The sequence below is a fragment of the Sinocyclocheilus anshuiensis genome, unplaced genomic scaffold (genome assembly GCF_001515605.1).
Source record: "Sinocyclocheilus anshuiensis isolate Anshui unplaced genomic scaffold, SAMN03320099.WGS_v1.1 scaffold868, whole genome shotgun sequence".
Classification (NCBI taxonomy): domain Eukaryota; kingdom Metazoa; phylum Chordata; class Actinopteri; order Cypriniformes; family Cyprinidae; genus Sinocyclocheilus; species Sinocyclocheilus anshuiensis.
The window spans coordinates 958,239-981,394 of record NW_015552624.1 but is presented as its reverse complement, the minus strand read 5'-3'; the positions used below and the strand labels follow the sequence as shown (position 1 = coordinate 981,394).

The 23,156-nt window shown below is 35.5% G+C and overlaps 1 protein-coding gene across 1 annotated transcript in view; it reads left to right on the top strand.

The window, feature by feature from the left end:
- Positions 1 to 20,910, top strand: part of LOC107666333 (sodium/potassium-transporting ATPase subunit alpha-3-like) — a 40,204-nt gene extending 19,294 nt beyond the window's left edge. Inside the window, exons 5-21 of the mRNA XM_016457586.1 lie at positions 856 to 969; positions 1,283 to 1,417; positions 1,822 to 1,939; positions 4,247 to 4,515; positions 7,726 to 7,924; positions 10,585 to 10,829; positions 11,517 to 11,709; positions 11,916 to 12,228; positions 14,627 to 14,777; positions 14,905 to 15,073; positions 16,592 to 16,746; positions 16,896 to 17,019; positions 17,159 to 17,304; positions 18,391 to 18,521; positions 18,670 to 18,771; positions 18,917 to 19,008; positions 19,981 to 20,910. Of these exons, the coding sequence (XP_016313072.1) occupies positions 856 to 969; positions 1,283 to 1,417; positions 1,822 to 1,939; positions 4,247 to 4,515; positions 7,726 to 7,924; positions 10,585 to 10,829; positions 11,517 to 11,709; positions 11,916 to 12,228; positions 14,627 to 14,777; positions 14,905 to 15,073; positions 16,592 to 16,746; positions 16,896 to 17,019; positions 17,159 to 17,304; positions 18,391 to 18,521; positions 18,670 to 18,771; positions 18,917 to 19,008; positions 19,981 to 20,009 (2,685 nt within the window). The 3' untranslated portion in view covers positions 20,010 to 20,910. The remainder of the gene's footprint in view (positions 1 to 855; positions 970 to 1,282; positions 1,418 to 1,821; positions 1,940 to 4,246; positions 4,516 to 7,725; positions 7,925 to 10,584; positions 10,830 to 11,516; positions 11,710 to 11,915; positions 12,229 to 14,626; positions 14,778 to 14,904; positions 15,074 to 16,591; positions 16,747 to 16,895; positions 17,020 to 17,158; positions 17,305 to 18,390; positions 18,522 to 18,669; positions 18,772 to 18,916; positions 19,009 to 19,980) is intronic.
- Positions 20,911 to 23,156: the final 2,246 nt, after the last annotated feature.

Genomic DNA, 23,156 nt, shown 5'->3' with positions numbered 1-23,156 from the left:
AGAAAAGCCATGGGTGGCAGAAAGCATTTTGAAGAGATTGGGTTGAAAATAAAAACAAGCCTCCCCCCCATTTTAGTTTTAGCAAATTAATTCTAAGACAAAACATCAGTCCCTCTCTCACTAAATGAGAAAAAACAGTAATATTGTGAAATATTATTACCATTTAAAATAACTATTTTCTATGTGAATATATTTTAAAATGTAATTTATTCTTGTGATGCACAGCTGAATTTTTAGCATCATTATTCCAGTCTTCAGTGTCATACAGTTGCTGAATCAAAGTATTAATTCCTTTAAAAACATACTGACTCCACACCTTTGAAAGGTAGTGCATTTCATTACATTTACATAACATTTATATATTTAGCATACACTTTCAGCTCAAGCAACTTACAAATAAAGAAAATAACACAATTTGTGTAATATGAATAAATATTTTTCACTTTTTCAGTATGTGGCATCTTGGGGTTTTTATACCTCAATTAAAACACTGATGTTGGTAACTCTTCAAAGTAACAACAAAACTAAGATTATTCCTTATATCATGGAAAAAAAGATTTCAAGTTGTAATCATTTGTCTTAAATTCCCAATTGCATTGCTACTGTACTTCTATGAACTGTACTAGAATAAACACTGCGACTAGACACAGGAAAAGAAACATTGATGCATGTAAAATATAGAGAAAAAAACTGCCTTGATGTCATAATCATTCATGGTTTGCTTCAGATGAATGATATTTGGTGGCACAAAGGCAAACAAGGTGAATCAGAGAAATCAAGGTCAGTGACCTCCTGAGGAGTTTCTCCACATTAATTTGATAACCTGTCCTTTCTGTCTCTCTCTCTGCTCTACAGTTGTATCTGGGGATCGTGCTGTCTGCTGTGGTCATCATCACCGGCTGCTTCTCCTACTTCCAGGAGGCCAAGAGCTCAAAGATCATGGAGTCTTTCAAGAACATGGTTCCCCAGGTGCACCAAAACACTTTAATAACCTCAGTTCTGATTCCCAGTCCTACTTGTGACATTTAAAAGTGACAAACTTTTTCAGTGCATATTTCTAGCTGTGCTTCTCAACTCAAAATAACCAATATACACCAATAATCTTAATCTGCTGGTTTCCTCTCTGGTCATAATCCTAATTATTATCTTCCAGCTCTGAAGCCTCCAGACTGTATTAATGCTATCTAATCTCTCCGTTGGTCTTAGAGTTGTTAGAGGCTGAAATTGATGTGTGTGTGTGTGTGTGTGTGTGTGTGTGTGTGTGTGTGTGTGCGGTCCGCAGCAAGCTTTAGTGATCCGTGAAGGTGAGAAGCTCCAGATTAATGCTGAGGAGGTGGTGGCTGGTGATCTGGTGGAGGTGAAGGGAGGAGACAGGATCCCTGCTGATCTCAGGATCATCTCTGGCCACGGCTGCAAGGTACAGCATCTAAACATTTATTATGAACACTTACAGACTTTCTCTTGCACCCATATGTAGGGTATAGATATTGCATTAATAATTAATATAAATATTAAGGTTATGTTCTAGCATCAGGCCTAGCAACTACTGGATAACTGTAATGTCTGTCTGTCTGTCTGTCTGTCTGTAATCTGACTCTATCTATCTATCTATCTATCTATCTATCTAGCTACCTAATCTGTCTGTCTGTCTGTCTGTCTGTCTGTCTGACTGTCTATCTGACTGTCTGTCTGACTGTAAGGCCTGAAAAACCTCAAACTTTAATATTTTAAAGCACTTCTAAACTTTCAGACAAGGCTCAATCAAACCAACAGCAGTTTGTTACACACACACATATATATATATATTTTATAATTTTTCAGGTTGATAACTCCTCCCTGACGGGTGAATCAGAGCCTCAGACCAGGTCACCTGACTGCACCCATGACAACCCTCTGGAAACCCGTAACATCGCCTTCTTCTCCACCAACTGTGTTGAGGGTACGGTTACCATAGCAGCTGCATCACTGCTCCATTTTCTTCTCTATGCTGTGTCACTCGCACTCTCTCTATTATTTCATTTCCGGTTCTTTATGAACTCATCTTCTCCGATCGATTTCTGCTTTTCATTTCACCCTTTTTCCCATCTCTCTATTTTTTCCTGGTGGTTTTTTTCCTCTCACTTCTGCGCTCCGTCTTGCCACTCGTCTGCTGCCCACGCAATTGCTCACACCCTCGTTTTTCACTCCGTTTTTCCACACATTTCTCTTTCTGTGTCACTCTTTTGGCTTCGTTTTGATGATAAAACACTAATAATTTCAGATCTGACTGAATAAATGAATAATACTGCAGGATCTAATGACATTTTCTTCTCTGTATCACTATCACTGCTGAATTCCAAATGAGGTTTCATCATTTGTTCATCCAATCTTTCACAGGTTTTCTACCTTCAGAACGATGCTTAATATTCATTATAACAAATCCAGCTGCTTTAATGAAAGCAATTACATTTATAGTTCTCTCAGAAATGGCTGGTTTCCGTCTCAGTCAGTGTTAGTGCAGTGTAAATGTGTCTGCAGCTCTTGTCAGTTGTGTAATGCTGTTGTTTTGATGGGTCAGGAGACCTTACATATGCCCAGTGCTCAGCAGGGTGTCAGTGTTTTGGTGATCTCAGACAATGTCCTTCCTTTGTATTCCGACTCAGCTCCAGGGCGACACTCTCCTGCAACCATGTGGTGAATTAGAGGATTACACATGTTCATTATGAGGCTTCTAGAATGTCACACTGAACTCTCTCATGTCATGTGAAGTGAAATGAAATCCTTCCAAAACAAGACATCAAATCAGTATGTCATACTGGATATTTTTACTCGTGGTCTGAGATATTAAAAGACTAAATAAAAAACAAAATAGCTAATATGAGACATTGCTTGTATTTAAAGAGATTTATTTAGTCAAATCTGATATTCAAATAAAACCATGCAGTAGTGGTCAATCAATAAAAAAAATGTACACATTCAATTAAAACTTTTTTTTTAATGTTTATTCAGCAAGAAATGAATTTAAATTCAAAAGTGGCAGTAAAGACATTGTAATGTTACAAAATATTTCTATTTCAAATAAATTCTGTTCTTTTGAACTTTACATTCATCAAAGAATGCTGAAAAAATTAAATTTTCACAAAAAATTAAGCAGCACAACTGTTTTCCTCATTGATAATAATGTGAAATGTTTCTTGAGCTGCAAATCAGCATATTAGAATGATTTCTGAAGGATCATGTGACACTGAAGACTGGAGTAATGATGCTGAAAATTCAGCTTTTATCGCAGGAATAAATGACATTTTAAAATATATTCAAAGAGAAAACAGTTATTTTAAATAATAATATTTTAAATAATAATATTTAATTTTTTAACTGTATTTTTGATTAAAAAATAAATAAATGGAGCCTTAAAGGGTTAGTACACCCAAAAATTTAAATTAGCCCACAAATCACTCACCATCAAGTCATCTTAGGTGTATATGACTTTCTTCTTTCAGACGAATCCAGTCGGAGCTATATTAAAAATTGTCTTTGATCTTTCAAGCTATTTAATGCCACTCAGCGGGTGTTAAAATTCTTTGAACACTTCTGTAGCGAATCGATGCATTTTTGTAAGATATTTTTGTGGATATTTTTCTTACAAAAACGCATCAGTTCGCTACAGGAGGCCTTTGTTCAGCCCCCGGAGCCGTGTGAGACACTTTTTATTATGGATGGATGTGCTTTATTTCACTTCTTTTGGACTGATGCATGCAACACCCGCTGAGTGGCATTAAACAGCTTGAAAGATCAAAGACAATTTTTAATATAACTCTGACTGGATTCGTCTGAAAGAAGAAAGTCATATACACCTAGGATGCCTTGAGGGTGAGTAATTTATGGGTCAATTTTAATTTTTGGGTGAACTAACCCTATAATGAGTATGAGAGACTTTTAAATGGTGGTTTGTATATTATATATAATTTGTATTATTTTATAATTTATAAAGGCAAAATAAGTGATTGCCTTTAACCAGTAATAGAAACATTAAAAACATTAACGTGTACAACTATAAATACTACTACTAAATATTGCAGCATAAAATAGTATAGGTCACACATTTTATCATTTCACACACTCTTTCTTCTCACATAATAAAATAATATCAACTTTGATTAATATTTCCTGTACTTTTATTTATATATTTGCTAAATCGTCATGTGATAATTGGGATAATATCATCTGATCATTATAACGATGTCCTTCTGTTCTGTTCTCCTGTCAGGTACCGCTCGTGGGATTGTCGTTTGCACCGGTGACCGAACTGTCATGGGCCGCATCGCTACTCTGACCTCCGGCCTAGAGACCGGAAAGACCCCCATCGCCAAGGAGATCGAGCACTTCATCCAAATCATCACCGGCGTGGCCGTCTTCCTGGGCGTCAGCTTCTTCATCCTGTCAATCATCCTGGGCTACAGCTGGCTGGAGGCCGTCATCTTCCTCATCGGCATCATCGTCGCCAATGTGCCTGAGGGACTGTTGGCCACCGTAACTGTGAGGACCCCTGGTTTCTCCCTCTCTTTCTCAGTGTCAGGATTTTGTAGTGTGTATTGGTGTCTCTGCAAGTGTTGAAATGTCTTTTTGTGACATACATGTTTTTTTTTATTGTTATTTTTCAGTATATTTTGTGACAATGTGTGTTTGTCGTCTTTTTTGTTTCTTTTTCTTTTGTTCATGGCTTTGTTTGGAATGGACATACAACATATGAACATATTTCACAGTACGTACTACATACTGCACAGTATGTACTGCATACTGCCTACTGAGTATGTCAAATATTGTGTGAAACATTACACCGTATGCAACAATCAATATTTAATACAGTAGTGTGCTAGATTATTGGCTATATTAATTCACAAGGGGCAATAATATGTCAGTAATAAATGTACACTATCGTTCAAAAGTTTGGGATTTTTGAAAGATTTTTTCAAAGAAATTAATCATTTTATTCAGCAAATCAAATTGCTCACTTTGGACTTAATTTAATGCATAATTAAAGGGTAAGTTCACCCAAAAATGAAAATTCTGTCATTAATTACTCACCCTTGTGTTGTTCCAAACCCGTAAGACCTTCGTTCGTCTTCGGAACACAATTTAAGATATTTTTGACGAAATCTAAGGGCTCTCTGACCCTCCCATAGACAGCAAGGTAACTACCACATTCAAGGTCCAGAAAAGTACCAAGATGATCGACAAAGTAGTCCGTGGGACATCAGTGGTTCAACTGTAAAGTTACGAAGCTACGAGAATACTTTTTTGCGCAAAGAAAACAAAAATAAGGACTTTATTCTTTGCGTGAGTTTTTTCTTTAAGTGAGAAACGTCTTTCAAAAACGTTAGAAAACCTTTAAACGATAGTGTATTTTGAAAAAAGTAATAATAATAATAAATTAAAACATATTGGCATTCCAAACAAATAATTAGACAAAAAATAAATATATAAATACACACATACATGCATACATCCATACATAAATCAAATAAAAAGTTTCTGCAAAATCATGTTTGATATTTCCTTTATTCATCACAAGGCAAATAGAGACATTTTTTGCACATAAAAAAAAAGAAAGAAAGTCAGTGAATTTTGGTTTAGTTTAGTTTCTTTCTTTTAATTTTGCAGTACTAGTCAGGTGGGGTCAGGTTACAGGAAAGTCAGGCTTCAGTTTCTACTACTACCACAGTTCTCTAGCAGTGTGCCATTCTGAACATATTCCATGAGATTATATTTGGACACTTTAATCTGTGTGTATCTGTTGTCTGTTCTTTGTCGTCTCTGGTTCATTTCTTCTTCGGTGTAACTCTTGATTGTGAGTGTTGTGGCTTTTCGTCTGGTGTCAGTATACGCTCCAGTAGTGTTGAATATCATCGTGTGTGTTCTTGAACTTTATTCCCTCTCTCGAATCCTTCATATCTGTGACTCTTCGTGACTCTATCACTCTCTCTCTTTCTCTCTGTCTGTTCCTCTCTTTCTCTTCCTGTGTTCTTTTACAGACTCTCACTGTTGAAAGCCTAGGCCAATATGAAAATCTGAAAAAGTATTGCTCTGTGGTATCTCTAGTTGCCTGTGCGAGCTAGTGGCTGTCACATAGAGACTGACGGGGCTCTGGCTGTGCCTCTGGCTGAGATGCACAACTAGGCCTCAAACATACTCTACACAGACGTCAAGCTCGGTTTTGTGCATCACTGCATTCAGAAATGTGTAATAATAATGCAAAGCCAATATGCATGCTCAGTATGCATGCTAAATACACCGACATTGACTGTAAGGTTGCTAATGCTTTTTGGACCAAACTGGCAAATTATATATATCATATATATTTATCAATTTATATATATAGTCTATAAATTCTATATTTACAGTAAATGTTTATTATTATTCTCTTTATTTTTAAGCTAAATTTTATGACTGTAAGAAAAAAATTGCACGCTTAATTCCGCTACCTGGATTTTTCTTGTAGATTTTGAAAACGTTTTGCAATCTTCAATGCTTATAAATAATAAAAAGTCAAAGCTTTTGTAAAATACTTCGATAATATGTTTCTGAAACCCTTATAATTTGTGCTGTAGCTTATAGATGTGCACAACTGTGTCTCTTGTTTCTAAAAGTCTGTTAGGCTGCATTTATTTAAAAAAACAGTAAATATTGTGAAATATTATTATAATTTAAAATAGCAGTTTTCTATTTGAATATATTTTAAAATATAATATATTCCTGTGGTGCATAGCTGAATTTTCAGCATCATTACTCCAGTCTTCAGTGTCACATGATCCTTCAGAAATCATTCTAATATGCTGATTTGCTGCTCAAGTATTGTTGAAAATAGTTGTGCTGCCCTTTATAACTATAACTATATGTTTCATTGATTAAAAAAAACATCTCTACATTGCCATAAGGGAGCGATATTGAACATTAAAAAAGCACAAAAGTAATATGGATAATAATTATTTATGTGATATAAAGAAATTTAGATTTTTAAATCTGGTTTCATGCTAAGTGAAAGGCTACACCAAATAAAAATATTTTTTTAATTAAATTTTGAATTATCTTTATATCAAATATTCACACTGAGTTTTCTCTAAATCTGATTATAGTTGTATAAATTATAGTTGTAGTCTGTCACAGGACAGATTGTGGTCTGAAAGACAACAAAAATGTGAAAATGTGTAATATCTGCATTTTGCATGTTCTCAGCAGCCAATAATTCATAATTCATAATACTTTTTTTGCACGTGAACCCTTATTTAACATTCTGGGATATATATTTTTATATCTAGTGTCATATTTTAGGGGGTTTTGGATGATAAGTGCATGTCACAACTGTTGATTTTGGAATATGTCTAATTTGACTCTCTCCTACCAAGTGACAGATGAATTTGTGCAAATATACTTTAGATTTTGATTGGCTCGTCTTTTGATGTCAATAACAAAAGAGACATTGTGTAGAGTATGTTTCTGACCTCTCTGCTTCTTGCTGTGCTTGGCTTTGCTCTTCAGAGCCTCTTTTTGATTTAACACTGTTCTCTTACTGCACGATGCTGCATTGTGCCACATTACCAACAATGTAATGTCACTAAAATTCTGTTCACTTCTCTTTCTCTCCACCTCCGTTTCCTTTCAACTTCTGCCTCACACTTCCTTTTGTTCGATTTTTCTCTTCCTCTGTTTCCATTTCTCTCTTTCTGTCTTTCTGTTTCTGTCTCTCAGGTGTGTCTGACCCTCACGGCCAAGCGCATGGCCCGCAAGAACTGCCTGGTGAAGAATCTGGAGGCTGTGGAGACTCTGGGATCCACATCCACCATCTGCTCTGATAAAACTGGCACCCTGACGCAGAACCGCATGACTGTTGCCCACATGTGGTTCGACAATCAGATCCATGAGGCGGACACCACCGAAGATCAGTCGGGTGAGTTGCTAGGGAATTAATAGGTCGTTGCTAGGGCAATAGATGCAGAATAGATAGATTTTACCTTTCAAAAGTTTGGGGTCAGTAAGATTTTTGTTGTTGTTGTTGTTGTTTTGTAAAACAGTAAATATATTAATCAGTGTTAAAGTATGGAAGCCCATTTCTGCCACTGAGTAAAAAAAAAAAAAGCTAATTGCAATTTTTTTTATCTCACAATTAAAGGGGTCATATGATGCGATTTCAATTTTTCCTTTCTCTTTGAAGTGTTACAAGCTCTTGGTGCATAAAGAAGATCTGTAAAGTTGCAAAGTCTCAAATCCAAAGAGATATTCTTTATAGAGGAGTCCAGCCCGGGGTCGTCACATGTGGTTGCCGCAAGCCCGCTGGCCGCTCCTTCGTCGAATTCGCCGGTCGCGCCATTCTCAAATCCGCCGGCCTCCACTCACTCAAGCCGGCCTCCGCTCACTCTAGCGTGCCGTCTGTGATGCTGTGTGTTTCGTTGTGAAAGCGAAACTACTTTGTTTGGCCTTCCAAAAGAGGACGCAACTAGAAATCAGTGGTTAAGTTGTATTTACAACACTGTTCCAGAACAGTTCAACCCAAATATTCAGATGTGTGCAGCACATTTTATGGAGGACTGTTTCCTGATCCTGGGAGAGTAGACTACAATGCCGGCTGTTCTGACTCACAGACTAAGTACGTTTTCATATTTAAAGGATTTGCCACTGATGATTCAAACGCGAGTTTTGAGCAGTGTAGAGTAGCGCTTGTTGTTTGTCGTTTCTCCGATCACAAAAGCAGACATGGTTTTATGTTTATGCGGCGCGATGCAACGCGTAAAAAGACAGTATAAGTCATTATAATCCGTAATTATGTCCCCATTGGATGCAACAAATGCCTCGTTTATAATGGGTTTTAATGTTTTTGTCTCATGAGATATAAACTCACAATTATAAGAAAATAATCCCCCCCCCCCCCCAGAATTAGACTTTATAATTTGCAATTGTGAGTTTACATCTCACAATTCTGAGAAAAGAAGTCAGAATTGTGTGATGTAAATTCACAATTACCCTGTTTTATTTTTTATTCAGTGGCGGAAATGGGCTTCCATATGAGTTTCTGTATGAGTTTCTTTCTTCTGTTGAACAGAAGAGAAGACATTTTTGAAGAATGTTGGTAACCAAACAGTTCTTGGTACCCACTGACTTCCATTGTATGGAAAAAATCACTATGGAAGTCAGTGGGGTACAGAAACTGTTTGGTTACTAACGTTCTTCAAAATATCTCATTTTATATTCAACAGAAGACAGAAACTCATACAAGTTTGGAACAACTTGAGTAGATGATGACAGAATTTTCATTTTTTGGGTGAACTATCCCTTTAAATTGATCAAAAGTGTCAGTAAAAACATTTAAAATGTTACCGAAGCTTGTTATAGTTAACTAAAACTAAAACCATAAAAATTTGTTACTAATAAATAAAATAAACGTTTACTGAAATCAAATAAAATATATATAAAAAAGTTTTATCTTGCTGCTAAGTCAACATTTCTCATTTTCATGTAGTTTAAGCTGATGTTCTAATATAGCTAAAACTAAACCAATAATAAAAATGGAAGAAAAAAAAACTATTTAGACTTGCACTAGTATTCATTTACTAACTGCTTGTTTTTCTTTAAAAAAAAATAATTTTATTGATTATACAATTAACAAAAGCAATAAATGCCTCTAACACTAGCTTGCTCTATTCTTTTTCTATTCTATCTGTTTTCTTTTTATTTATTATATACCCTACTTTAACAACAACAAAAAAACATTGTTACGTGTACTGTGTTAAGCTAACTGAGACTTGTTATAGCACTTGAATATCATTGCTCTTTTGTTGATGTTGATTGCTTCCATTGCATTGTCCTCATTTGTAAGTCGCTTTGGATAAAAGCGTCTGCTAAATGACTAAATGTAAATGTAAATGTAAAAATTTATAAAAAAATATATAGACATATTAAAAAAAACTAATAAAAATGGCAAACACACAACTAAATTACTAAAACTTAAACTATTGTTATTATTATTATATGAAAGCAGAAAAATTAAAATAAAAACTAATTCAAACTATTAAGAACTATAACAGTATCTCATTGACACTAAAATAACACTGTACTAAAGATTTCTATTTCAAATAATAACAATTCTTATGAACTTATATTCATCAAAGAATTTCAAAGAATGTATCACGTCTTCCAACTGTTTTTAACATTGGTAAAAATAATAATAAAGTTTACACGGGCACTAAATCAGCATATTATAATGTTAATATTAAATTTGTAAAGTAGAATTTCTTCTTCATGTGACACTGAAGATTGGAGAAATTATGTTGAAAATTCAGCTTTGCATCACAAGAATAAATTACATCTTAAATATATTCAAACAGAAAATAGTTCATTTATATTGTAAAACTATTTCACAATATTAGTGTTTTTACTGTGTTTTTGATCAAATAAATGTAGCCTTGGTGAGCAGAAGAGACTTTGTTTAAAAACAGTACTTTTAAATGGTAGTGTAAATAGATTATCAGGGTGTTCTAGCTGTTGCTAGGCTGTTCCGGCTGGTTGCTAGGCTATATATAGATACTATATTGATCCTGTGTGTGTCTCTAATAGGTGCGTCCTTTGACAAGAGCTCTGGGACGTGGTTGTCTCTGGCCCGTGTGGCGTCGCTCTGTAACAGAGCCGCGTTTAAGGCGGGACAGGACTCTCTGCCCATCCTGAAGCGTGATGTCGCGGGGGACGCCTCTGAATCAGCTCTTCTCAAGTGCATCGAGCTCTCCTGTGGCTCCGTCAAAGCCATGAGGGAAAAGAACAAAAAAGTGGCTGAAATTCCCTTCAACTCCACCAACAAATACCAGGTTTGCTTACTGTTCAGTATCTGATGTGACTGAATTTAGCATCCATTGAGTCCAGCATCCATTAACTTGGTTAATATTCAGTCAATGTAACCTTCACTTACATAATACTTAAAAGAATATTGTATATTTACTGTCAATTCAAAATAAATTGATATCAGTATAATAATATCAGTATAATATTATTTAAACTTTAATTGCCAAATAAATGGTTGACATGTTCATGTCCTTTTTTTAAAAGTTAACACAAGATTTTATGTTGAAATGTATATCAATGTCTAAGAAAAAAAGTGTATTTTGTAGGTCATGTCACAATTTATTTTCATTTTATAACCATTTTTATTAGTTTCATTAGTTCATTTCAAATGGTCATGCAACAAACGTATATATAACTATTTAATTTATGTATATTAAAAAAAATGAAATATATTTTACAAATAGTGAAAATGTTATGAAATACATTTTTGTTTTGTGAAATATCATTTTAATTTCTTAAATTGATTATGTATAATTTTGTCTAAAGAAAAGTACAGACTTGTTTAGTCCCTCATTAGACAATGCCATTCTTCTAAGATTTTTCTTTTAATTCTTATGAATGATTTAAACATGCTAATCTTGATTCACATTTACCAGATTATTTTGTTCTCATTAACGCTTATTTTCATGTGCTTGGATGTGTTTTCACACCAGCTGTCAGTGCACGAGTCGGATGAGGGTAACGATAGCCATTACCTGCTGGTGATGAAGGGGGCGCCTGAGCGCATCCTGGACTGCTGCTCCACCATCCTGCAGCAGGGCAAAGAGCAGCCCATGGACGAGGAATTGAAGGAGGCCTTCCAGAACGCCTACCTGGAGCTCGGAGGACTGGGAGAAAGAGTGCTGGGTGAGAAATAGAGAGATGTGACGTGAGATTTCAAAGTCAAACCACAGTGATGTGCATGTGCTTTTCTGTTTCCTGATACTTCTTCACAAAGCTCTTAAAAATCCTTTTAAAAAGCACAAACATAAATATAAATCCAAGGCACATGAAAAACCTCAAAACTGTAGAATGAATCCATTCTGACAGTCTTTTTTCCTCCTTCCATCCAGGTTTCTGCCACTTGTTCATGCCCGAGGACAAGTACCCCAAAGGATTCGCCTTTGACACCGACGACATTAACTTCCAGACAGACAACCTGTGCTTTGTGGGTCTGATGTCCATGATTGACCCTCCCCGAGCTGCCGTCCCCGACGCTGTGGGCAAATGCCGCTCAGCTGGTATCAAAGTCATCATGGTGACCGGAGACCATCCCATCACGGCCAAGGCCATCGCTAAAGGTGTGGGGATCATCTCTGAGGGTAACGAGACTGTGGAGGACATCGCCGCTCGCCTTAATATTCCCGTCAGCCAGGTCAACCCCAGGTAGAGTATAAAAACACACCACTGCAATGTCTGAACTGTCCTGAGCGCGTCCTGAGCGCGTCCTCGACAGCCGGCGCGTGATTACATGGTGGATTACAGACTTATAAGTGCATTACCGCCACCTGTCTCTCAAATGGACCATTGGCACTCTATCTACAATCTCAATTATGAGTGATAATAAATACTGTTCAGTTTCTTGCACAGAACGATCATTTCGTGTCATTACACATCAATGTATCGTCACGAGCCGCAGGGTTTAATTTGGTTTTGTGTGTATGTAGGTGGCGGTAATGCACTTATAAGTCTGCGATCCGCCGTAAAGCACGAAGAAGAAGAAGAAGACGCATCACGTGCCGGCTGTCGAGGACGCGCTCAGGACAGTTCGGACATTGCAGTGCATCAGAGGTAAAAAACAATGTAAATACTGTTCAGTTTCTTCCACAGACCGATCGTTTCGTGTCTTTACACATCAATGTATCGTCACGAGCCACAGGGTTTAATTTGGTTTTGTTTGTGTATGTTTTTTTTTACTCTCAAAGCCATGATTCTTATTCACTTCCAATATAAGACTGACAGACTGCAACGGTTTGAGTTAAAAATCTTTTGTGTTTGTGTTCTACTGAAGAAACAAAGTCACCAACATCTTGGATGCCCTGGGGGTAAGCAGATAAACATCAAATTTTCATTTTTGGGTGAACTATCCCTTTAAACCCTATAAAGCCTTTTTCAGAGGCCTCTAAATTATCAACATGATCCAAACGGTTGTACACAGACTACTGCATATGCCATCTGATTGATAGTTTAGACTTTTTTAGTATGTAAAATGCCTTTTATTATAATTATAAAATCGTCTGCCTTCAGGTCATGGTTCACTTGTCTTTTTGCTGTGAAATAAGATTTTTATAAAGTAAACAATAATAACTTTTATATTTTTAGTCATATTTCAAGATGAACACTATTTATTAGAAAAATTATGTTAAAATATGCCTTTTTAAAGGCTTTTGAGTAATGTTTGTCTCAGTCATCATTGTATTGCATTATATGTTTTAAATGAAAACTAAAGAGCATTGAAACCAAGCATTTGATGTCAACACATTTTATTGGGAGATACAGAGTGACAACTGATATTTATATATGTTTTATGTAAGCAGTCTGCTATACTGTTATAAAGATCTCATTGATTTATATTACAACACTAGAATTTCATCTTACTTTTTGGCCATATAAATATCAGCAGATGCACCGAATTGTATATTTTTCCTCAGTTTGGGCCCCTGAATAAAATTGAGATGTTTTATGAGCCATAAAATTCTGGTGTATCAAATATGAAATTCAACAAAAAACATGCAACAGATGATTTTTCATTTGTCAGGCTCTACAGGGTTAAGAAATAAACTCCACGATCCTGTTTTACTTCCTTCTCCCCATAATTTCCTATATACTGTCTGCTAAACTTTGAATATAAATGTCAAAAATTGAAAACACACACGTTTAGGAGGTCTGTGCTTAACGTTCATGATTTTCTCAAGGATGTTTTCCTGGATCAGCATGTTTTTTAGTTCCTATCAACCGATCGGATTACTTGGCTGGGATTAAGCTTTAATAGCATTATTCTCCACCAATCATTTGCTTTTAGCAGTATAGGCTAGGATTAGGATATGGTGTATGATTGCTTGATAGGAATATTGATCTAGGAATGACAAAGGATCTTGATCCAGGAACATGTCTAAATTGAATCATGCTGGTTTGAATCAAAAATGTCTATACCACTTATATAATATTACAATAATTCCTATAATAACTTCAAAAGTAGGTCACTGGTAAAACATCTACACTTTTAAAAATAAAAGTTGAACCATCAATATTGGCATTGATGGTTCCGTGACGAACCTTTAACATCCATGGAACCTTTTTAATGCACAAAAGCGCATTATAGCGGAAAAAGTTTATTTCGATTTTTAAAACGTACTTCACAATAAGAATAAATGTTTTTTTTAAAGACTGTTCACTGAAAGGTTCTTTAAGGAGCCACAAATGTTTATTGAATGGCTTCACTGTGAAACCCCCCTTTTGGAGTGTACTGTAATATAGCAAAATATGTGCCATTGTTTTATGCAGAAATAGCAATTTCTGAATGTCCATCGATATAGAAACATGATTTTGCCCCGTGTAGGTACAGTATCTATCTGCAGGGAAAGTCATGCAAAAAAAGACTGAATGCTGGATAATGTGAAATATATTTGTAATAGTAATAATTCTTTTATTACAATGTCATTTGTAATAATTCTTGCTCTTTTTTTATTCAGTAACAGCAGCTGCACATTTAGTCTGATTTTGACTACTGGAGAGCGAGTCTTCATTTGCTATTCTTCGTGTGTGTGTGTGTGTGTGTTGTCAGGGATGCTAAAGCCTGTGTGATCCACGGCTCAGATCTGAAGGACCTCACGCAGGACCAGATGGATGATGTGCTGAAGAATCACACAGAGATTGTGTTCGCCAGGACTTCTCCCCAACAGAAACTCATCATTGTGGAGGGCTGCCAGAGACAGGTGCACACCTAAATAAAACACAAAAAGGATTTAAATCTAACTGTAGTTCATTATTAATCATGATCACAATATCAAGGGAAACAACTGACTTATATTTGTACACACCCTCTCTGTCTGTGTCGTTTAGGGGGCCATTGTGGCAGTGACTGGTGATGGAGTGAATGACTCGCCTGCTCTGAAGAAGGCAGACATCGGTGTTGCTATGGGGATCTCTGGCTCAGACGTCTCCAAGCAGGCTGCAGACATGATTCTGCTGGACGACAACTTTGCATCCATTGTTACTGGAGTTGAGGAAGGTAAGAGAGAGAGGATATGAGAAAGATAGAAAGAAATCCAACGAAGGCAGCTCACATGAGGAAATTGTTTTTGTCTATGACCCGGATTTTGATCTATATTTTTCATTATTTCTTCTTTTATTGGAGCTCCATTAGATTCCACAAATCTAGTTTTTGCTAGTGTACCTGGGGTCCATATAAACATTCATAACATAACATAACATAACATATGTTGTTATGTTATGTTATGTTACGTTACGTTACGTTACGGTACGGTGCGGTACGTAACGTAACGTAACGTAAAAAATAAACGTGTTAAAAACTATCGCTTTTAAAACTTAATATGATGCAAAACAACAATGAATAACATTAATAAAACATCTTATAGTTTTATTATAGTATAATATCGTTTAATATAGTTTAATGCTTTAATAAGAAAAAATAAAACAAAATGACAACAACAGTGAAGAAAACTAGGTAGCAAAAAATAAACACAACTGAAAGTGTCTTTCTACGATAACTTTTTGAAAAAAAGCATATTGTTTTTGAATTTTGAAATATGTATTAATTCAAGTTAAACATTTATTAACTATAACCATATGACTTGTGGTTATATTTAAAATGTGTCAAAATATCTGAAGTAAAATTCTGATAATAGTAAACAAAAATATTATAAATAAAAAGTCAAACTTAATTTTAATTAATTTGGTTTGTCTTTTTTAAATTAATCATATTTTTGTTTTTTAATACAGTATTTTATAGTATTGTTGTAGTATAGCTTTTTAATGAAAGCTATACTACAACAATACTACAGAAATTAAAAGTAGCTAACATTTAAACCAATTAATAAACAAAAATGAGCGCGTCATTGTATAGTAACTTTTTGAAGAAAAAAAAAACATATTTTTGGATTTTGAAATATAATCCAAAAATATATTAATTTATTCACTATAACCATTTATTGAATACAACCATATGGTTTTACAGCCTATAATTATATTCAATATTTAATTATATATTTAATTAAAGTTTTTTTTACATTTATTTACATTTACATTTATTCATTTGGCAGACACTTTTATCCAAAGCGACTTGCAGTTGAGGAAAGCAACAAGCAATTCAACATAGGATGGTAATGAACACGAGAAGTGCCAGTTACACGAGATTTCCGTCATTGTTCAAAATAGTAAAAGCTAGGACAGGAAGGGACGAAGGGATACTGAGAGCATAGAAAAAAGTAAAAGCTTTGAGGGGGTTTTTTTGTTGTTTTTTTTTATGCTCACGGAAGAGATGTTTTTTTTTTAATGCTTTAATAAAAATATGACAACAACAGTGAGTAAAGGTAGATAATATTTAAACCAAAGAATAAAAACAATTTAGAGATTTTCCAGGCAGCATATGCATAATGCAAAGCATTTCTTTGCAAGCAATTTGTCTTGACAAATGTTGGGAAAACACAGAAACACAGTCTAGATCAGGGGTGCCCAAACTCGGTCCTGGAGGGCAGGTTCTCTCTCTCTCTCTCTCTCTCTCTCTCAGGTCGTCTGATCTTTGATAACCTGAAGAAGTCCATCGCCTACACACTGACCAGCAACATCCCTGAGATCACTCCCTTCCTGTTCTTCATCTTGATCAACATTCCTCTTCCTCTGGGTACCATCACCATCCTCTGCATTGACCTGGGCACTGACATGGTGAGAGACACACGCATCTAATCTCTTGATTTCAACAATGAACATATTGGTGATTGTAATAAGAACTGTTCTCTTCTAGTGATCATACTTACTTTATTTCTGAAATACACTTCCTCGTAACATTAACCAATCACTGCTTTCCATCTCAGGTCCCTGCAATCTCATTGGCTTATGAAGTAGCAGAGAGTGACATCATGAAGCGCCAGCCTCGTAACCCCCACAGGGACAAGCTGGTGAACGAGCGTCTCATCAGCATCGCCTATGGACAGATCGGTTAGTGAACTGAACTGAAAAATGTCTTTTAGTTCAGGTTTGGTTTGATTGAACTGCTGTTGAAAGAGACCAACTGGTCTACTGACCCGAAATGAGCTGAATATAAGTGACGTCCCGTCTCCCTTTTTTAAATATGTAGGTATGATTCAGGCCCTGGGAGGATTTTTCAGTTATTTCGTGATTCTGGCTGAGAACGGCTGGCTTCCCAGTGTGTTGGTGGGCATCCGGCTAAACTGGGACGATCGCTCTAACAATGACCTGGAGGACAGTTATGGACAGCAATGGGTAAATCAGATTACACATATTTAAAAGAACAGGTTTGACCTTTAAGCATTTGGTAGATGCTCTTGTCTGCATTTCCATGTATTCATTAAGGAGATGCATCTATAAAGAGATGTACAAAAACACCAACTTTACTGTTTTAAACAGGCTTATCAAAACAAAAAATTACTAAGAGCTAATCATATTTTTAGTGTTGGTCTGTCACTGGCTATCAGCTTTCATCTTAGCTATTAATATTCCGCAGTACAAGAAATCAAAACAATATAGCAATATGATTTTGAAGAGAGGAAGTGTGATGCAGAAGATGCAGAATCAAGGTTTATTAATAAGGATGCATCTATAGATTGTTGTTCAAACACATTTGGAGAGATATTTCACAAGTGTTTGACAATGTAGGAAAGTTCAAAAATGAACAATAGAGATATCTAGACCAGGGTTATTATAGTTCATTAAAAAACGAAAACTAAAACCATAAAAAATGCTTTTGTTACTTGAAATAAAGTAAATGTTAACTGAAATAAAACATATTTCATTTATTTCATTTAGTTCCCGTTTTCATTTAGTTTAATTTGCTGTACTAAAATAACTAAGAGTAAAACTGAAAAAAAATAATAATAATAATAAAAATGGCACAAAACAAACAAAATTACTAAGACTTTAACAACCATTTTTAAAAGAAAAAAAAATAAACCATTGATAAAAATTATATTTTGTATTTAAATATATTTTAAAATGTAATTTATTTCAGTGTCATGTGAGCCTTCAGAAATCATTCTAATGCACTAAATTTTAAACTCATGAAACCAAATCATTATTATTATAAATGTTGAAAACTGTTATTGTGTTGCTTAATATTTTTGCGGAAAACATGATGCAATTTTTTCAGGATTGTTTGATGAATGGAAAATTCAAAAGAACAGCATTTATTTGCAACTTTTTAAATGTATTGACTTTTTATCAATTTATTGCATCCTTGCAATAATTTCTTTCAAAAAATGTCAAAATCTTACCGATTCCAATCTTTTAAACAGCTGTGTATGTGAATGTGGAGAATGTGAGAGTGTGTAATGCTAAATGTCTTTCTGTCAGACGTATGAGCAGAGGAAGATTGTGGAGTTCACCTGTCACACGGCCTTCTTCGTCAGTATTGTGGTGGTGCAGTGGGCCGACGTCATTATCTGCAAGACTCGCCGCAACTCTGTGTTCCAGCAGGGCATGAAGTTAGTATCGCTCACGATATCCCATTAACCAACAGATATTAAAACTAAGATTGTGCACTTGCTGGATTTAGTAGTTCGATCAAATGGGCCGAAATGTAGCGACTGGGCCAAACAGGCTGAGTTAAGTGATTGTGTTTGTTCTTTGTAGGAATAAAATCCTGATCTTTGGCCTGTTTGAGGAGACGGCTCTTGCTGCCTTCCTGTCTTACTGCCCCGGCATGGATGTGGCCCTCAGGATGTATCCTCTCAAGTGAGTGTTACCTGCATAAAAAGCTCCTGATTGAACACTACAAAGCAAATTAGATATCTGCATTATCATAGCAATAGCTGAGGAAACAACAATTGAGCTAATCTGAAATTCTCTTTATTTTTCCCCCTCTCGTTTCTTCTCTCAGGCCCAGTTGGTGGTTCTGTGCGTTCCCTTACAGCTTCTTAATTTTTGTTTATGATGAGATCCGAAAACTTATCCTGCGCCGAAACCCAGGAGGTACAGAGCTTGAATTATTCTCTAAATATATATATACATATTTTTCCATGACTTTTTTTATAGCCATTTATAGTATCACTCAAATGTTTGTGGTCTGTAAGTTTTTTTTTTATTTTTTATGTTTTTGAAGTTTCTTCTGCTCACCAGGGCTACATTTATTTGATATAAAATCCAGTAAAAACAGTAATATTGTTACATTTTAATAATGTACACAATTTAATATAAATGTAAATCATACTAATACACTAATTTGGTGCGAAAGAAACATTTTTTAATCAACTAATTTATTATCAATGTTCAAAAATATTTTCGTGGAAACCATGGTAATTTTTTTTCAGGATTTGATGAATATAAAATTTTAAAGGAACAGTGTTTCATTTGTAACATTTTTTTGCAACATTATTAATGTCTTTACTGTCAGTTTTGATTAATTTAATACATCCTTGCTGAATAAATCTCTTCATTTATTTTAAACTATTTAACCCCAAACTAAAATACAGTAAATATCTAGGTAAAATAAATCAAGGATTTTTTTTAAAAACTGTTTCTCACTAAATTAACCAAAAGGAAAAATTATATTAAACCATTTATATGCTTCAAAAACAATTCATTGCAATGAAAAGCAAAACTCACATACATGTATTTTGAATCAAATGTTTTATTGCATGAAAAATGCCACACGGACACTTATGTGAACAGTATAGAGTTCATGATGCAAATGAATCAAGTTTTGAATCAATTCACTGAAGTTGACCGTTTGAACTGATTCATTAAAATGATTTTTTTTTTGCCATACAAGTGGTGAGGAAGCACTGCAAAAATGAAAGTGCTATTAGTAATACTCACAATGTTCCTCATATAAATATTGTGAATATTTAATCACCTACCAAGAAGTAATGTTAATATTCATGTTGTTGATGCTGAATTTGAATTAACTTTTAGCCTCTCTCTCCCTCTCTCTGTTTACTTCAGGTTGGGTTGAAAAGGAGACATACTACTGAATTGTCAAATCCTTCACTCATCGATTCTCCCTCATTCCCTCACTCTCTCTTTCTTCATCTCTTTCTGTCTCTCTCTCTCTTTTTCACATTCTACCCATTCCTCCCTCCACTATAAAAACACCAATACAGAAACAACCATGTTACTCCTTCCTTTTACTGAAATATAAATAAGAAGATGAGAGGACCAATCACAGAGGTTTTTTTTTGTTTCTGCCCAAAGACTACAGCTGAATCTGCCAGTATGATAGAGGTTTACTAATACTGTTAAACACACAAATGCGCGGCTTTTGTAATGGATGTCACGCATCACGTAAGTCCAAACCAAGCAGCTGCATTCAGACTCTTTCACGGTCGACAGGGACTCCTGTACAAACACTGCCACGCTAGATTACTGTTCTACATCCCTCTCCATCTTTACCATCAAAAAATACAAATAACCTAATGATCATAATTCATTAAGGCTCTCGCCCTCTACTGGGGAAAAAGAGGAAAACAGCCTTCCTCACCCCGATCCGGTACCTGCCAACTCCCGCCTGTCTCTCTTTCTCGGCATTTTTCCTTTCTATGTCATTGTTGTTTTTGAGTGTTGTTTTTATTAAACATTCATAGCTTTTTTTGTTCGATACCTTTTTATGTTAGAAGTGTGTCTGAGAGCTGCTTGGTTTCATTTTTCTCAGGCATGACAAAGCACACTGCCACCCTTCTCTCTCTCTCTCTCTCTCTCTCTCTCTCTCTCTCTCACTCCTCCTCTCCCTCCCCTTTTATCCTGCACTCCCCTCTCTCTCCCTCCCAGCTCTTGCTCCTTCTGTCCGTCTCTCTGTTCCCGTCTGTTTGTCTGTTCGTGAACGATGTGAAGAAGCCGCCCTCCTCTATCCGCCCCCGTGTCCCCTCTTCCCCTGTTAAAAAAAAGAGAAATTACAATCTTTCTGTGTCCTAGAAAAAAGAGATTTGGCTCTGATTTCATTGTTTAAATAAGTGCAGAAAAAAATGGAATAGAAGCAATGTACCAATATGTGAAACAACAGCAAAAAATGAAATAAAAAGGAAGGATCTCTCTTTTCTCAGCTTGGCGTCAGTTTGTTTTTGTGTCTGATGTCTGGCATGAAATCAAATGAAATATTTTATGTCATTTTTAAATCTACTGCAATTTCAGGACACCTAAACATGCATTCACACTTCACTCGCAGGTGTTTGAGCTCAAAATCAACACTTTTAATTTATTAATATCAAGAAATCATTTTACAGGAGTGAATTTCATGTTTTGGTGTAGTTGAATATCATCCAGAATGCATCCAGATGTCTTTTCAGTTTGTAATTCACATTATTCTCAGTGGTTGTCATTGTTTAATCATTTCTGTATTAAGGTAATGAATCATCCTGTCCATACACAATGTTATTTTTTATTATTAAAACTATAATAATGTACAATAATACTGCCATGATATACTACTTTTAATACTGATATGTTATAATACTTTACAATTTAAATAAAATACATTTTGCAGCATGTTCATGAGAAATTGGGGTTAAGAAATTTGATTAAATGTTATGAAAATAATTTGATAATATAAAATGTATTTAATTTTTATTTTATTGACAGGCTTTGTGTGATTCAGACAGTTAATTGTATTTTATAATATCTTAGAATTTATCATATTTTTTTTTATTATTTTACTTTATATGTATTAATTTATTTATATTATTGTTTTATTCAAATATGGAATATGACCTAGGCACATTCTTGATAGGCTTTGTGCGATTCAGCCAGTAAATTGCAGTCAGCTAATAAAAATATCACAACTACTCGCTCGATTAACATGACCAGTGTGAGAACTTTTATCTCTGTAATGGCTTTTTTGTGAACTCTGCAAGTCTGTTAATGGTTTTACTATCATTAATTCACTCTCGCAGGTTTATGACCTTCTTTCTCATAGCTTTTATGAGTTCGGCGCTCTGACATTTATATAGGTGGCTTCTCCCAAAATCATATCACAACAATAATCACATTAAACACATCTCACTCGAAATCACTCCCTAATATTTTAGCAACATTCATCATTTTGAGGAAGTTGTTTTTCAATAACGCTTAAAAATATCAGGTGGTCATAAATTTAATTTGAGATAAAATTTCCTGTAAATAAATAAATAAAGTAAAATTGCTTTTTCACAGACGTATCACCTAGAGGTGTGGGTCACCCCTTTTAAAGACTGTCTGCACACACAGATAGAGACCGAGGGCCTATAACAGCTTATATATTTAAGCTGTTATATATATATATATATACAGTTTGTGGTTTTATATGAAAGAGAAAGGAGGAGACGGGCTGCAGTAAAGTCTTTGATGAATTCCCTGGTTACATTCGGCCGCTGTTTCATTTTGATGATGAAGAGGGCTCACAAACACACACACACACACACAAAACCACACCTCTAAAAACAGAATTACAAACATGCCTTGAAGCCAACTCTCCAAAATAACAGAAATATGTCTCCTCATTATGAAACACACACACACACATACACACGCACTCCCCTTGTCAGCTGTCCTGCCTGCTTTAATCTTTCTGCTCAATGCAGACCCCCAATCTCTCTCTCGCTCTCTCTCTCTCTCTCCCCCTTTCCCCCTCTCCCTCTCTCGCTCCACTGTTCTGTGTGATAGAATATCGATCGCTCGCCTCGTCTCAGCAGAAAGGGGGAAGGGAGGGGGCAATGGTCAGATGTGCTCCAAGGTTGTCTCCTTGGCAACTGCCGAATAGGTCACAGGGTTGCCATGGCACCTAGGTCGTCGGGGTCACCGGGCTGGCCAGTAATGTTTGGGTGATGAGTAATTGTGGACATGCTTTGTGTTTGGGTGTGTGAGTGCAGGTGGGGATGGCAATCATGTTCATTATCGCCGTGTTTTGACTGATCTCTACTTCATACACACAATAACAGACTATACATATTCCATAAAATGGTGCTCTTTGCCACAACAGAGCAGTCCAGTTCAAATAAACCCCGATAGCACAAGTACATCACGGAGACGTCTATTTGACCTCATCTGCAAGACGTATTTTTGCTCGTCTGCAATACATCTATAGGACGTTTCCTATCAGATGTCAAATAGACGTTTAGAAAATGTCTTGATAAGATGTTTATGATTTAGAA